Consider the following 14,287-nt stretch of genomic DNA (forward strand, 5'->3'; position numbering starts at 1 on the left):
CATTACAAAATGCTGGGATAAAATGCTCTAAAAAATTAGACATTCCTTACACAAATTCCACACCATTAAGTAGGCAGACAAAGTTCTTTGGGTAAATGTGATAGCTTTTACTGGATGAACTAAATAGTTGGAAAACTTGTTCTTTGCAGGCCTTCAGGTATAAACACCCTTCTTCAGGCACAGGGAGAATATGTTGTTAGTCTGTGTGCTCTTCTGGGTGGAATGCATTCCTGCTACACGTTATTCCCCACTAATATAATTCTCTATTCTTAATGTGTCTGACTGTTAGGAGAAAATATGATTAGTCTCTCCTTAGCGGGAGACTAAGAAAGATCTAAGTAGTGCTAGTTCCTATGCACCTTTTATTTTGGGTACATTGGTATATTCTGCTCATCACTCTCTTTTGTCTGACATGAAACGTGCACTCAAGTAATAAACTTAATGAGAGCCATGTAGCAGACCCTAAACAACCACAAGATCAGGATGATTGTCCTCAAGATCAGGCCAGGTGCACTCCATCCAGGAGAGCACACAAAGCAACTACATACTCTCCCTGCACCTGAAAAAGAGTGTTGGAAGGGAAGCTGCCACCCCCAAATTCACCGTAGCCCCCGCAACCTGCCCGCTGAGCTCCCGGGAAAGCCTGGTGGCCCCATTGGGCCCAGCCTGCAGCCACAGCCTGCTGTTGTCCTGCACAGAGATCTGGGGGCCCACAGCACACCGCCCTCCTCAAGAACATCCCAGTGCAGCCCCCCAACCCTCCTGGGGGGCACGTAGCAGCAACAGCTGCAGGCCTTCCCCCCCGATCCGTGCTCTGCACCCACTCAGTTTCTGCTACCTTGTTGCCTGTTGCAGCCTGGGGCCTTCGCATTTCCCCACTCACCCCAGTCCCTGCTGCAGTGGCTGCAGGAACAGCTGATGCCAGCTGCCTGTAGCCGCTGGGCTGCACTGTGCCCCGAACCCCCAGAGGCTCCGCTTCTCCCCACTCACCCCAGCTGCTGCAGCAGACCCGGGAGCAGCTGACACCACCTGCCTGCACCGTGGCACGGGTGCAGCCCAGGGGCTGGGGTGAGTGGGGAGAACTGGAGCCCTGATTGCATAAGAGTGAATTTACCTCACATATAAGGAATTTTAGGTAGAAAAAGGGTGATCACATAAGAGCAAATTTGCATATATGGAACCCGCATAAATTGAGGGAAACCTGTATGTTGGGTAGATACTTGGCTGGGATAGCCGAGTCAGGGCTGATCCTGCCTTGAGCGGGGGCAAGACTAGATGGCCTTGTCAGGTCCTTTCCAGCCATACTTCCCTCTGATCTTATATGCAACCCAGTCCCTCTAAACTGTAAAATTCTCCTTGCAGATGCATCCTATTTTGTTTTTAACTGGTAGTTCATTTTCTGAAGAGGGAAGCAAATACTCTTCATCAGCCCTTCACAGCTGGACACTTTCATATCCAACTAATAAATACATGTTACTTCTATTAGAGACCTCTACTGAGTCCATGTCCAATTGGTCCACGAAACCCTAACACCCTCTGTTCCATCACAAAGAGAGCTGAACATTCATTCTCCTCTTGCTCTTGCATTTATTCAGCTTTCACATTTTAAGACCGGAGTCTATTAATAATGCAGGAAAAAAGATCAGAAACAAAGAACTGTAACGTTTCTCTTTGTTCATTCAGGCTTCTATTGTTGCTCCTTGCTACACTATCAGTGATCTCAAGAAACATCTAACTGCATATTTGGCAACATACCACATTCCACAGGATTGGATTTTCCAGAGTGGCATCTCCAATTATCAAGTAAAGCGTATAGGTGCCAGAAGCAGAGTCAAACTCTGTCTTTCTCTCGGAAGTGTCCAGCTCAAACTTGTATACATTCTTGTTGTCAGGTTCTGCAACAAACACCACCTCCTGCCCAGTCTTCTGATTGTGGAGTCGGACAAATGTCTGAAGTGGAAAGCAGCAACATTATAATCTGTACCTTCTGGAGGACCTTCAAGTACCCTGACACCAGTGAAGCAGGCAAAGATCAACAGTCACACTTGACAGATGGGAAAACAGATTAAAAAGAGATATGTGCAAGGTTACAAAGCAGAGCAGTAGCTGAGCTAGGAACAGAATCCTGGAAAGCTGACTCCTGGATCCGTGGCATATTCACTTGACTTCAAGCCCCTGCCACTATAAGTAGACTAATACAGGTATCAACACTGCCCAGAAAGCATCTGTGACATCTGGCATTTCCTGCTGTAGGCATACTGAGCTCTATTTCAGATGTTTTACTACAGCACTTGACTGGTCTATGAGCAAGAGGGTGCAACATCAAATACAATCTCAGGAAAGTGAATGTTTTCAGGAACTGGCTATATTCAAGAAAGAAATGCACTTTCAAACAGAAGATGCCTTCACTCTGATTTGTCTGTTAATTTAAGGAAGCAGCAGCATCAAGTTTAGTAAAGGTATATTAAAAATATAGCAAAAAATGTATATAAAATAAATTCACTCCCTTCATACTAGGGGTGTGCAAAATGGGCCGTATGCAATTGAAATTCAGCCCGAATCGAGGACAATGATTCGATTTGTTGATTCGGAACACTGTTCTGATTCAATTTGGCCAAATCCAAATCTGAAGACTCAATGCTGACTCAGAAAATCAGCGATTTGGCCATAGATACAGCTTTAAATGTTTTTCCTACGTACCTCGAGGTACCAGGTACGACTCGTGAACATGGCGATGCTGGGGCAGATGGAGCTTCCCACACCAGTGTGGGGGGAGCCCCTCTGCGTGCTCGGCAGTGAACCCGAAATTGGACCAGAAGTGTATCTGGGTCTGCCGCTGAGGACGTGAGGGACCCCCCCCCACACCGCTTCAGCTCAGTGATCGGCTGTGGGGGGAACCCAAGTGCCCCGGCTGTGGGGGGAACCCAGGTGCCCCTCTCCCCCCCAAGGAGGCACCAGCCGCTGAGGGGGGGAGGGGAGGGAATCCCCCCACATACTCCCTGGCGGACCCGGAAGTGGACCGGAAGTGCTTTAAATGTTTAAAGCTGTGTCCGTCCCCGAATCATCAAATCTTTACGAATCTCTCCGAATTGATCCGGAGGGTTCTGATTAGATTCGGAGAGATTAAAGGGTCTCCTGATTCGATTCGGATTCGGCTGCTGAACTGGGTCAAATCTCCACCAAATCAAATCAGCGACCAAAGCTTTGCACAGCCCTACTTCTTATCCAGCGTTCTCTCTCATCCACCTTTTGTATTTATCAACAATTTTCCCCATCACAATCCATTTCATACAGACTATAAAATGGTTTTCACACTCCAAGAAAGCAGCAATTGTTCTTTAAAAAGAGCAATGGTTGCTTAAGATGCCACAAAAGGTGGAATCTAAATGGCAGAATAGCTACAGGAATTTGTCCTGACCTGGTGAGGGATAAGTTCAGCTCCACTATTCATGTCTAGCAGTTGGAAGGATAGGGCAAAGTTCTGATGACTGTCAGCTGTGAACGATCCTTTGGCTTTAGCTGGGTAAGCTACCCTAGAGCAAGGAGAAAAAAAAATAATGACTGAGTTGGTTTTTCAACGGGGAACTGGAGTTCAGAGCGACTGACATGCACAAGCCTAGCTTACAGTATCAGTTTACTCACACGGCTTCTTGTTGCAGATTATTTGTTGAAACAGACCATCAGTTAAGAGAATTAAAATGCTTCACTGTCTCATCACCACCTCCCACAAATCAAAATAGTGCAGTTCCTTAGTATAATTTATTTTTGTAAGCCATCTGTGGTGCGTGGTTTTAAGGCAAAAACACTAGTTAAGAAAGACTTGTGGTAAACCCACAAATGATGGCAACCTCTTCCTACAGCACACATTTACCTTAAAGCATGCTTCCAGTGAAGTCGAAGGTACAACTGTGGCACACACAGACACACTTGTGCTAGGCCTAGCTGATGCAAGTGCCAAAGGCAATAAAGATGCAGTGACAGACTCCAGTGCAGACTAGCTGCAAGCATATATGCAGGCACCCAGCTGTCTTGCACAGCACACAGCAAAATCGGCATTAGTGCTTCTTTGCTGATCATTAGGTGAGATTACTAGATTAAAACTAGCATAGGTCCACCTGTATATGCTATGATCACACCCTGCAGGGAACACAGGTATAGCCTTAGAAAGTCTTCTCTAGAGGAATTCTGCCAATGCCATAAATGTTTAGGCAATTATTTTAACCAGCTGTATTTGCTGCCTTGAGTACTGCCAGCACAAAAAGGGCCCTTTGTTTTCTGGCTTCTTTCTGCATTTTTTTCATTAAAAAAATCAATCCATTTTTTCCTCCACCCAACTCCCAAGTATTGAGTTGAAAGGAGAAGGCACAGATACAGATCTGACGACAATCCAAAACAAAAGACTCTTTGCTTTTGTTGCACTAGATCAAGAACTGAAGACCTATATAGCCTAGATTCACTGCTGTCATTTACAAGGACATTGCGCACACTGCAGCTTTACCTTGTTGTTTTTGGTGCAATGCTCTGATCCTTATCCACAGTAGAAAGATCCACGTTTGTAATACCAACTTCAGTGGAGACCTTTACTTTCAGCTGCAGCCAAGCACAACAGAGAAACCGCTTAGTATAGTCTATTTATATCTATGCAAACTCAGTTTATGCCAACAGTTTTCTAAAGATGCCTACAAATTCTCCTTACTCTCAGGCCCAGAGAATCCTAAACATATTGGAACCGGTTCCTTTGTCAGGATTTTCCACAAAATACAATATTGTAGGAAGGTGTGGAGAGAAAAAACAAAACTAAAGGAAACTGACAAGGATTGATCATTGAGACTTGATATTAGGCCAGCATTCCTACACCAAGCCCCTTAAATCTCTAGACCTCACAAAGTACAATGAGTTAAAGTATAGCATACCTATTGCATCAGGCAGTTGTTATTTGTTCCTTTTAACATACCAGAACAACTAAAACAGCTCAAGCATCCAGATCTTACTAGGTTTTATTTCAAATTAATGGACATTATGTATTAAATCTGATGTGTTTTTGTACTTTCTTTTTTAATATAATGTTCTGCATTTCTCTGTTCCCCTTAACGGGATATTAATTGAACTCTCTTGACAGTCACTAATTATAGCTTTACTGCTGCAGATGTCTAACAGGGTTTCTGCACATTCTCTAACACTGGGCAAAAACAAAGCATTATTTCCCAAATGATACTGACCTAGACTTTAATTTAGTGATTTCCCTTCATAATTAGAGTAGGTTATTTATGATTTGTATTGTGGTAGCCCTAGGAGACCTGTCGTGTATTAGGACTCTATTGTGCCACGTGTGGTATAAATCCAGAGCAAAAAGGCAGTCCCTGCCTCAACAGCTGACAATTTAAGTACTCCATCAAGGCCAGCAGGATTTATTTCAGTCTGCCTCCCAAACATAAGCAGTTGCCGCAGAGCATAATTTTTAATTAGCACAGTTGTTCTCACAGCTCATAAAACACTCTGTGGAGAGTCAGAATCTGTTTCACTGCCAAGACGTTTTCCCTTATCATCCACCATAGCTTGTTTCCATACAGTTACTAGTGAGTCAGGCCCTACCCCTCCATGCACATTTTCATCTCGACAGAAAGCTTATCTAGAGGACTTGTACCTATGTGCAGTCTGGGGTGGGGTGGGGTGGGGTGGGGTGGGGGGGGGTGAAGAAGAGAGAAAAGACAGAGGGAGAGCAAATTTTTTTGTCCTGTTGTTTTTGACTGAACCTTTGCAACACCTTTGCAACACAAAACTTAAGGAGAAAAAAAAAGAAGTCAGACAGATTTATTTTGAGGGGGAGGGGAGCGGGGGGTGATGGGTTCTGCCCAAGGTAACTAGAGTTCAGAGCTTTAGTCTGATCCCATAACAGGAGTGGAAGAATTGAGAATTTGAACCACACTTAATTTAAAAGTCAAGTGAGGGCACTTTCAGTGCTGTTCAACACTGCCTTTTTTTAAACTGTATCACACGCAAACACGTCTCACAAATACTTTAATGCCAGGAAATGCAGTTTTCTGCTTGGAGTAATAGCCCTCCAGTTTAGCTCATTACTGTCAAAAACTATAGTGCATTAGGGACAATTAACACTAATGACAGCCTCAAAAAATGTAGCTTCCTCAGCAGCTCTCCCCCATAACATGTCTTATTAGGAGCAGTTCACACAAAGCCATCCACATTAATGCATTCCTACTGGTACAACATGCTTGTAGAGAGTTTAAGTAACACCATCAATCCCCTTCTGATGCTCTGAGTGTGATTATTACTACAATTATAATGTTGACTTGATATGCGCAGCAGAGGTCAGCATTTGTAAATAAGTGTCTTCTACCTCCACTCCAAGCTGACTGAGCCATTACAATTTTAAATGCTAATATTTTTCATTACAGAAGAATTGAGGGCAAAAAATTAACCCCTACAGTAAACATCATTTGATACAAGTGACAACTTTTCCCACCTGCCACCATTGGTCTGAGACAGCGATGAGCTTAAAGAAAAATTGCTTGGAATCTGTGAAGGGCCTTAGAGAAAACATCTTCCTCACAGGAGAAAATCTAGGGTAAAACCTTAAAGTATTCATACAATAATATGTTTCCATGACTCAGGCAGTGGTCAAATTGGAAAAGTCTGTCTGAACAAGGCCTTAATCCACAACTTGCCTCATTCTGTCATTTCCCAATACAAATAGATTAACAGATACAAGAAGATGGGACTGGACTATATGGGCTAATGAATGTACATAGGCAGACAAAAGTCAACTGCTTACCTTTAATATTAGAAAGTATCAGGCAGTCTCAATTTAACCATACTCTAAGTATGGTTAACTATAATCTAAAAAACCAACATGCCTATTTACAGTTTTCTATCACTACTTCATACTAAAGAAGGTTATGCATACATCTGCTTTATGTGCTCTTTATTCTGTATTTAATGTGCATGTATAAGTGTCTGCAGGGGTGTAGGTCTAAGGACATAGGCAGACAAGGTTCCTTGGGTGAATTTGATATCTTTTATTAGACCAACCCAAATAGTTGGAGAATAGTTATTAAGCAAGCTTTCGAGTTCAAAAACCCTTTGTCAGGCTAAGGAAGTTTCAGCAGTTGGTGTGTGCTCTTCCTGGATGGAATGAAAAGTGTCTGACTTTCAAAGCAATTAAATAAATCAGTTCAGTAATTTCAAATTATCTCCTTCGTAAGTGGACACATGCATGCACATACACACTAAAACTATCTTTTATGGTTTTAAGGCCAGGTCAAAATGTAAAGGTTTTCAGAAAACTATAATGGCACAAAATCAGTATAACAGGCCAGACGCTCAAATAATGTAAACTGTAATCATTTCATTAAACAATGGCTACAAACACATACCTACCTCAACTTTGTTTGCAATAAATCGAGTGTCACCATCAACGCTGACAGAGAAATCATAATATCCACTGGCAGGTTTGACATTCATGAAGTTCAACTCAAAGATATCGCTGTGACAGCAAAAGCAAGAGGTAAAAAAAAAAGAAAAATACTAATACTGGAATACTAGTGTTCTGGAATACTAATATGGGAATGTGAAATTATGAAGTCAAAGACTAATGAGCAACATATGCTGGATTTTCCATTACTACTGATTACAAGTATGAAAGAAATGGCATGTAAAGAACAGAAAAGCATTGGCATGGTTTCAGCACTGTTAAGAAGATACTACTATTTCTCTAAAAATAAGACTCTTCTACATTTTAGCCTGATGTTTTCTCTGTGCTCTAACATTTCTCTTGTAAGCAGAGATTAAGATCATTATTACTAACAGTACCTGCAGCCATTAACAACTGTTAGCAGAGGGGCAGGAGGTTTATAGAGTAGGTTTAAGAGACAAGTATCCATCAAATAGTAACCATCAGTACTTTTCTCATCTCCACAAATCTGACCTGACCTTGTAGGACAATCATCCTGATCTTGTGGTTGTTTAGGGTCTGCTACATGGCTCTCATTAAGTCTATTACTTAAGTGCATGTTTCATGTCAGACAAGACAGAGTAATGAGCAGAATACACCAACGTACTCAAAATAAGAGGTATATAGGGACCAGCACTACTTGGATCTTTCTTAGTCTCCCCTCAACGAGCCAGGGAGAGAAAAATCGCATTTTCTCCTAGCAGTCAGACACTATAAGAATAACAAATACTAGTGGAGTATAACATGCAGCAGTGATTCGGTATCACTACCAAAGAACTCTAAGTCACTGGAGACACCAACAAATTAAACACGACTATAGTGCTGTGAGTTTTCCTTAATGCAACAACCATTTCTTCCTGTGAAAGGCCAGGGGTAGGACAGAAAATCCAATATTGTCATAGCTGCCATTATACTCCTTTAAAGCAAACTACAGGAGCAAGTTTGTTTCTTACCCTGATAGGGCAAATGCAGTCTGGTGAAGAACAGTGGCTTTGGTAGATGCAGACTTGGCGTAGTCCAGTGTTACAGTAGCTTGAGTCAGTGGCTGGGACATAACATTGGTCACTTGTAGCTAGAAGGAAGAAGGGGTAGGGGGGGAGAAAGAGTAAACACTATGTTTCCTAGGAAACCTGTTGCTCAGGGAACTAATTCTGGGAAGAGGGAGCAGAACACAGAATTAATTTGTAGGAATCCCATCTTCTTTGACTATCCCTCATATATTGTCTGCTAATCATGCCAAGTCTGAAATCAAGTATACTCAGATTATTGAGTTCTCTACAACATTTTTAAATCGTTAACTGAAACATTACTAATTCTTTTGATTAAGGCAAGCATGTTCAACATTAGTGCTTTTGTGGCAGTGTTTCTCCTAGTCTCTGGTAAATGCAGGTCCATAAAAGCCAAGTCACATAGGTACTGAGAAAGGATTTAGGAAATAAGTATGTACATGAGACCTGATATTAGAAATGAAAGGTATTACCCGACACACTAAAGCATCACACACTTGTGATACTGCACACCAAGACAAAATGTTATATTTGGGTCTGGTAGCTCACCCTGAGTATGGGCTGATGATGGGAAACAGCTGCAGGTCCATCTGGGACCACAATGACAGGCAACTGGTAGCGGTTCTGGGATAAAGAGCCTGCAGCATAAGCCACGCTGAAGGCTTCAGAGAGTGTCTCAAAGTTTTTCTTGCTAAAAATTGCATTTATCAGCTGGATGATCTGATCCTGAAAGAAAGAGAGCAAATAAACCATGTGTAAGCCAAATGTGGGAAGAACCCCTGCTTCCTGCAAAATTTCAAAAAAGCCAGTCTAATTAAATGCTAGCAACCTCCTTTTCTGTGTAAATCTTTTCCAAGAACACCTGTGAGTTCATATTAGGTCTTCTGCAGAGGATAAAGACAAAGACATTATCACTTATACTAAAATCCACAAACTTAAAAGTAAAAATCTTAAATGCATTTTGTTTCCATTATTTAAACAATACAAATATCATCTCTCTAAACTGCAGGTGGTTTGCACATGTATTAGGTTTCTCATTTTTGGCTCCAAGTTTCCAGCACAGGACAAGCAGTGTGCCAGATGCTTGTAGCTCAAGCGTGGGATTCCAGTTATACACAAGCCTTAGACAAGAACTAATGTTTTGAAACAAAACAGCTTAAAACCATTTCAATTTCAGGGTGGATGTCTGAGCCAAAATCTGATCTGGGATGGGCTTAGTAATCAAATCCAAAAGCCTGCATAAACCTCACATTAGTCCAACAGAGTGGCAGCATATAAAATGTGTGTATCCAAAGATCAAAATAAACACCAAACTCAGAAGGCAAATGCACCTTCATCTTTACTGAATTTCCTACGTGTACACTTTTAAAATAGCTTTCAGCTTTTCAAACTCCCACCCCCCCACCCCCCGGAGTCTGTATTGAACATGCCAGCAAATACAGGACAAATAAAGGCACATAAGTAGAAGCTCTGTGTCTCTATTTAACACCAATCCTGCACAGTGTAATGTTACCCCCACAGGGCACCTGGTAGGATCAGGGCCTTAAAAAAACAACCAACACATTGACCAAAAGCTGCAAAAAAACCATGAACTGTTGTTTTAAATATAAATCTATTAAAGTTTAGAAGTGACTCTGTTGGCTTTCTGAAAAGTAGGCATTTTATCCATTCAGGAACAAAAATAAAAGAAAAAGATCCAACAAAAGAGCTCCTGACAGCCTGAGTTAGACTCAACACTAAACAATTTTCTTTAATTGAACCAATTTATTTTTTTACGTCATTGGTACGCTAACATTCTGGAACACATTCATCAGATTCACTGTCTACAGAACGACATCAAAATTGCTCCGTCAAGTTTGCCTGGCAGCACCATGGAAAGAGGCCAGGAATGAACTCAAGATGCCACACACATGGGCTTCATTCTTAACCCCTACTGTTTCAGCTACTACCTTCACAATGCACTAGGCTGCTGTGTGTAACTTCCTATATTATATTATAAAGGTATACCTAAAAAAAAAAAAAAAATCAGTGAACTTTGCCTACAAAATACTGAACAAAAAATCCCGTAGAAAACCTGCCAGAATAATTTCTAGCTAATCTAGCTGTGACCCTGGCTATAAACATTTTTGCAAAACAGGGAACCTTGCAATAGGGTTGTGCGAAATGGCACCGTTCTATTTTGACTTGAGTTTCGAGGTTTCAACAGAACAGCGTTTCGTATCGAATTTCATTTTGATTCAAAAGTTGTTTCATTTTGCTTTGTTGAGACAGTGAGGCTGTTTCGACGTTTTGCTAGATCGGGCCAGGGCTGACTCCGTCCCCGGCTCGATGGTTGCGTCGGGGAGGGGGAAGTCACCTCAGCTGGGCTGAGTTTCCCGATGGTGGTGCCGCTGGGAAGGGAAATTCAGCTCAGCTGGACTGACTTCCCATCCCCAAAGCTACGGTCGAAATGTTTTGACTTTTGAAACATTTCCACTAGCCTTGTTTTGTTTCAAGGCTGTTTTGAAGCCCTTTGTTTCATTTTGATTTTGACTTCAAAATGAGTTGAAACAGTGTCGAAACAAAATGGCCAGCGAAATTTCGCACAGTCCTATCTTGCAACTACCTTGGGGCAACTGCATGCAAGCAAACATCTGCAGAGGGGCAAAAAAGCTATCCTGTATTTGAACAGAGGTGATATTTTCTAAGCAGGTTTATCTACATACAAGGAATTGCAGCCATACTCTACAACCTTTTCCCCCTCAGAGCATCTAATTTTTTTTCCTAGGTCTATGCAAGTTTTTTCTAACTGCCATTCATCAGAGTGTTTGGACATAAAGTTTAATGTCTATACTCCCCCACAAAAAGTGAACTAATTGGATAGCAGTACTTTCCTCTAGGGAACATTGTGGTCAAAACCAATGTACCTCCTCTTCATTTCTCTCATTAAGATACTTATGTTTCCCACCTCCTCCACCTAATTAGCATTGGTACAGCACTCTGAATCTGTGAAGTGCTACAGAAGAAACAAAATCTTCAAAAACAAGTTTTGTTTCAACAAATTTAAAAAAACTGCCCTAAAAAAAGCAATACCATGATAGGTTTGCCATCACCTCCTGTACTTTTGAGGCTTGTTTTTTCTTACTCCTGTATTCAAGTTGTACTTCCTTCCCAGATGAGTTAAAACAGTCTCCTTTCACATTTTCCTGTTTACTGAAGACACTTTTTGATCATTATGGACAAATCCTGATCACAGTTACACACATTACTTATGCCTCATAAAGACCCCAGGTGCAATAATGAACTATGAGCAGTTGATGGAAGGAGCCAATACATACTTCCTTCATTGCTGGCTCTGTACCAACATGATCTGACAGTTTATAGGTAGCAGCAATAAATAATGCAGTAGTCTCAAGTCCTTCTTCAAATTGTAGATATACTCCACCCAAGTCATCCAAACGAGCAACAAGGTCCTGAAAGCAAGAGAAAGAAATTACCCAAAAGGCAAAGACAAATACTGGAACTTAAGGGATTGGTTTTATCTGTAAGGCATGTGTTCATCAGGCATTCACACAAGGATCACAGAGTTCTCTTCTAACTCAAATTCTTTCTGAAATTTTAGAAATATACAAGAACAAAGCATCAGCCAACCGGAAAAACCTTTAATAATTTTGAGAGGTTTTAAACGGTAAATTTAAGGTTGCTTCCGTTTGAGGTACAGTCCACAATATTAGATTAACCTTTTCAAAGTGGAGGTTTGCTTTAAAATGAGTTTCCAAGCAAACCCCATACCAAAGGGAAGGGAAATGAGCTGATTTTTTGGATTTTAAAAGATTTATGGATCTACAAAAAAGAGTCTGAATAATGAGAGAACATAAACTTTCTTACCTCTATCTCCTCCACAATGCTACTCAAGTCTGCCTGCTGGGACAAGTATGATGCTGTCTCCAAAGCCTGAATAGTTCTGGAACAATGAAAACCAAACAGTGATGAATAAGCAATGTGAGATTTTACCTATTTAAAAGCAGAACACTGCTCAACCCAAAGCAATTACACAGTCTCAATTACAAGTGAAATGGAAATAGATGCTGTTAATGCATTCTTCTCAGGGGTTCAGAGGATAACAAAACCTGAAGAGGTGCCTAAGATATTTAGTTTTTTAAAAAGTCAAGTAAAGGGATACTATTAAGTTCAGAAAAAAAACCCGGGGTAAAGCTGTTCTTGCCATAAAACATTAAGATGAAAATTTCCTAATTTCAGTGGCTAAAGTGAGACCCCTAAATAAGTGGAAGAATTCCAGGGATAGAATTCTTGGATTCTTGTTGATTCAAATGACAGTTGTGGTTGTTTAATACTTACAAAAATGAGGCCACTTACAGTTCCCTAAATAAGTATTTGGAAGCTTGACCTTAGGGATCCTACATTTGAAGAAGTCTGTACTTTTGATTATCCCGTTGGTTTACTTCTTGCATTTCTCTCTACTTGTCAGAGGAATACAGGCAAGTTGGCCATTTTCACTTTTGTTTCTAGGTAATCTCCTTTCTGCTTATGCATTATACAAAATGCTATATTATGCCAAGCATCAGTAGACAGGGCTGTCACGTAACATTGAACAGCTGTTTTTATTAGCATGCCAGAACTGCTCGACCTTTGATGAAGTTTTGAGTTTTCAGTTTTGCATTGGAGATTTCTTTGGGAGAGTGGTAACAAACAGCAGGAAAAGAATCTAACCTGTCTTTATGGCTAACAGAAGTCAATTCTTGGACCAGAGGTGCTTCCTAGGAAGCGCAATGGCAATTGAGCTGGACATTCTTAATGAGGGGATCACTTGTATGCTGTTTGCGACTACCTCTGTACAGGAACTGCTGTAGACAGTGCTAACAAACATTACATTAAGATGCTAATCTTAGTCTACATTATTGATTTCTTCTACATTGGGAAACTAGCATACATAGCCCTAAAATCCACTACATTTCAGGGGATGGCCTACTTCATGCTTTAAAAGACACAGCTAGGACTTAAACTTTTAGTCAACGTAAGCTTCATGAACACTTTTCTAAGAAAACAGTTTTTGTAAAGTGTTTTCTACACTAAAAATCTGTATTTAAGGCTCTGCCACTGCTCATTACAAAGAAATCTGAATACAATACAGCCACCTTATAAATACACAAATATTACCCATTCCTGATGCTGGATTTGGAAAACAGCAGAAGACGGATGTACTTTCTGCTTGAACCAACTCCCAGACCTTCACCCAAACCAGTAGGCATATTTCCTCATTACTCTCATATCTGACAGCTGCTACCAACACAGCCAATGACATCTGTCACAAAACATGCTGCTTATGCTCCAGTCGCAGCTGGGAATTAATTCCTTGCAACTAATTTTAAGCAATTTAATTAAAGGCTTGCTTATGCAACAAAGGAATGGGACTTTTCCCCTGGCCCTAAAGAAGCAGAGCAGAGGAGAAACAAAAGCCAGCTTTTTATAATGGGTCATTTAGAAGACTGGACTTGATATTAGACTAGGAAAGTATTTTGCATACCATCATCTTCAGACCTTCTTAACAGCTTTGCTAGCAATCAACACAACAGCAATATGAAGTTAATAAAAAAACTTTAGCCATACCATTTTCCTGCTCTTCTAAAACAAAGTGCAAAGTAAAAACAATCACTTGATTTTGCTGTTCTGCTCTAATAGGGGTGGAACAGGAAGATAAGTGTTTTGCTGCCCCATTCTGGGAAAGAAGCCCTTCCCATTCTGGGTTACAGAGCTAGAACTGTCATCCTCTAACAACTGAGGCAGCACGTGTTAGAAATTTGGACAGAACATC

The 14,287-nt window shown here is 41.1% G+C and overlaps 1 protein-coding gene across 2 annotated transcripts in view; it reads right to left on the reverse strand.

Annotated features, from left to right (window-relative positions):
* Window positions 1–14,287, reverse strand: part of RPN2 (ribophorin II) — a 30,306-nt gene that overhangs the window by 6,837 nt on the left and 9,182 nt on the right. For both annotated transcript variants that reach the window (XM_014609731.3, XM_019484605.2), the window contains exons 5-12: window positions 12,343–12,418; window positions 11,793–11,927; window positions 9,025–9,201; window positions 8,422–8,540; window positions 7,396–7,501; window positions 4,499–4,590; window positions 3,419–3,533; window positions 1,756–1,950 (exon numbers count right to left, since the gene is read on the reverse strand). In XM_014609731.3, coding sequence (XP_014465217.1) covers window positions 1,756–1,950; window positions 3,419–3,533; window positions 4,499–4,590; window positions 7,396–7,501; window positions 8,422–8,540; window positions 9,025–9,201; window positions 11,793–11,927; window positions 12,343–12,418 — 1,015 coding nt within the window. The remainder of the gene's footprint in view (window positions 1–1,755; window positions 1,951–3,418; window positions 3,534–4,498; window positions 4,591–7,395; window positions 7,502–8,421; window positions 8,541–9,024; window positions 9,202–11,792; window positions 11,928–12,342; window positions 12,419–14,287) is intronic.

Source organism: Alligator mississippiensis, chromosome 9 (assembly GCF_030867095.1).
Source record: "Alligator mississippiensis isolate rAllMis1 chromosome 9, rAllMis1, whole genome shotgun sequence".
NCBI classification, from domain to species: Eukaryota; Metazoa; Chordata; order Crocodylia; family Alligatoridae; genus Alligator; species Alligator mississippiensis.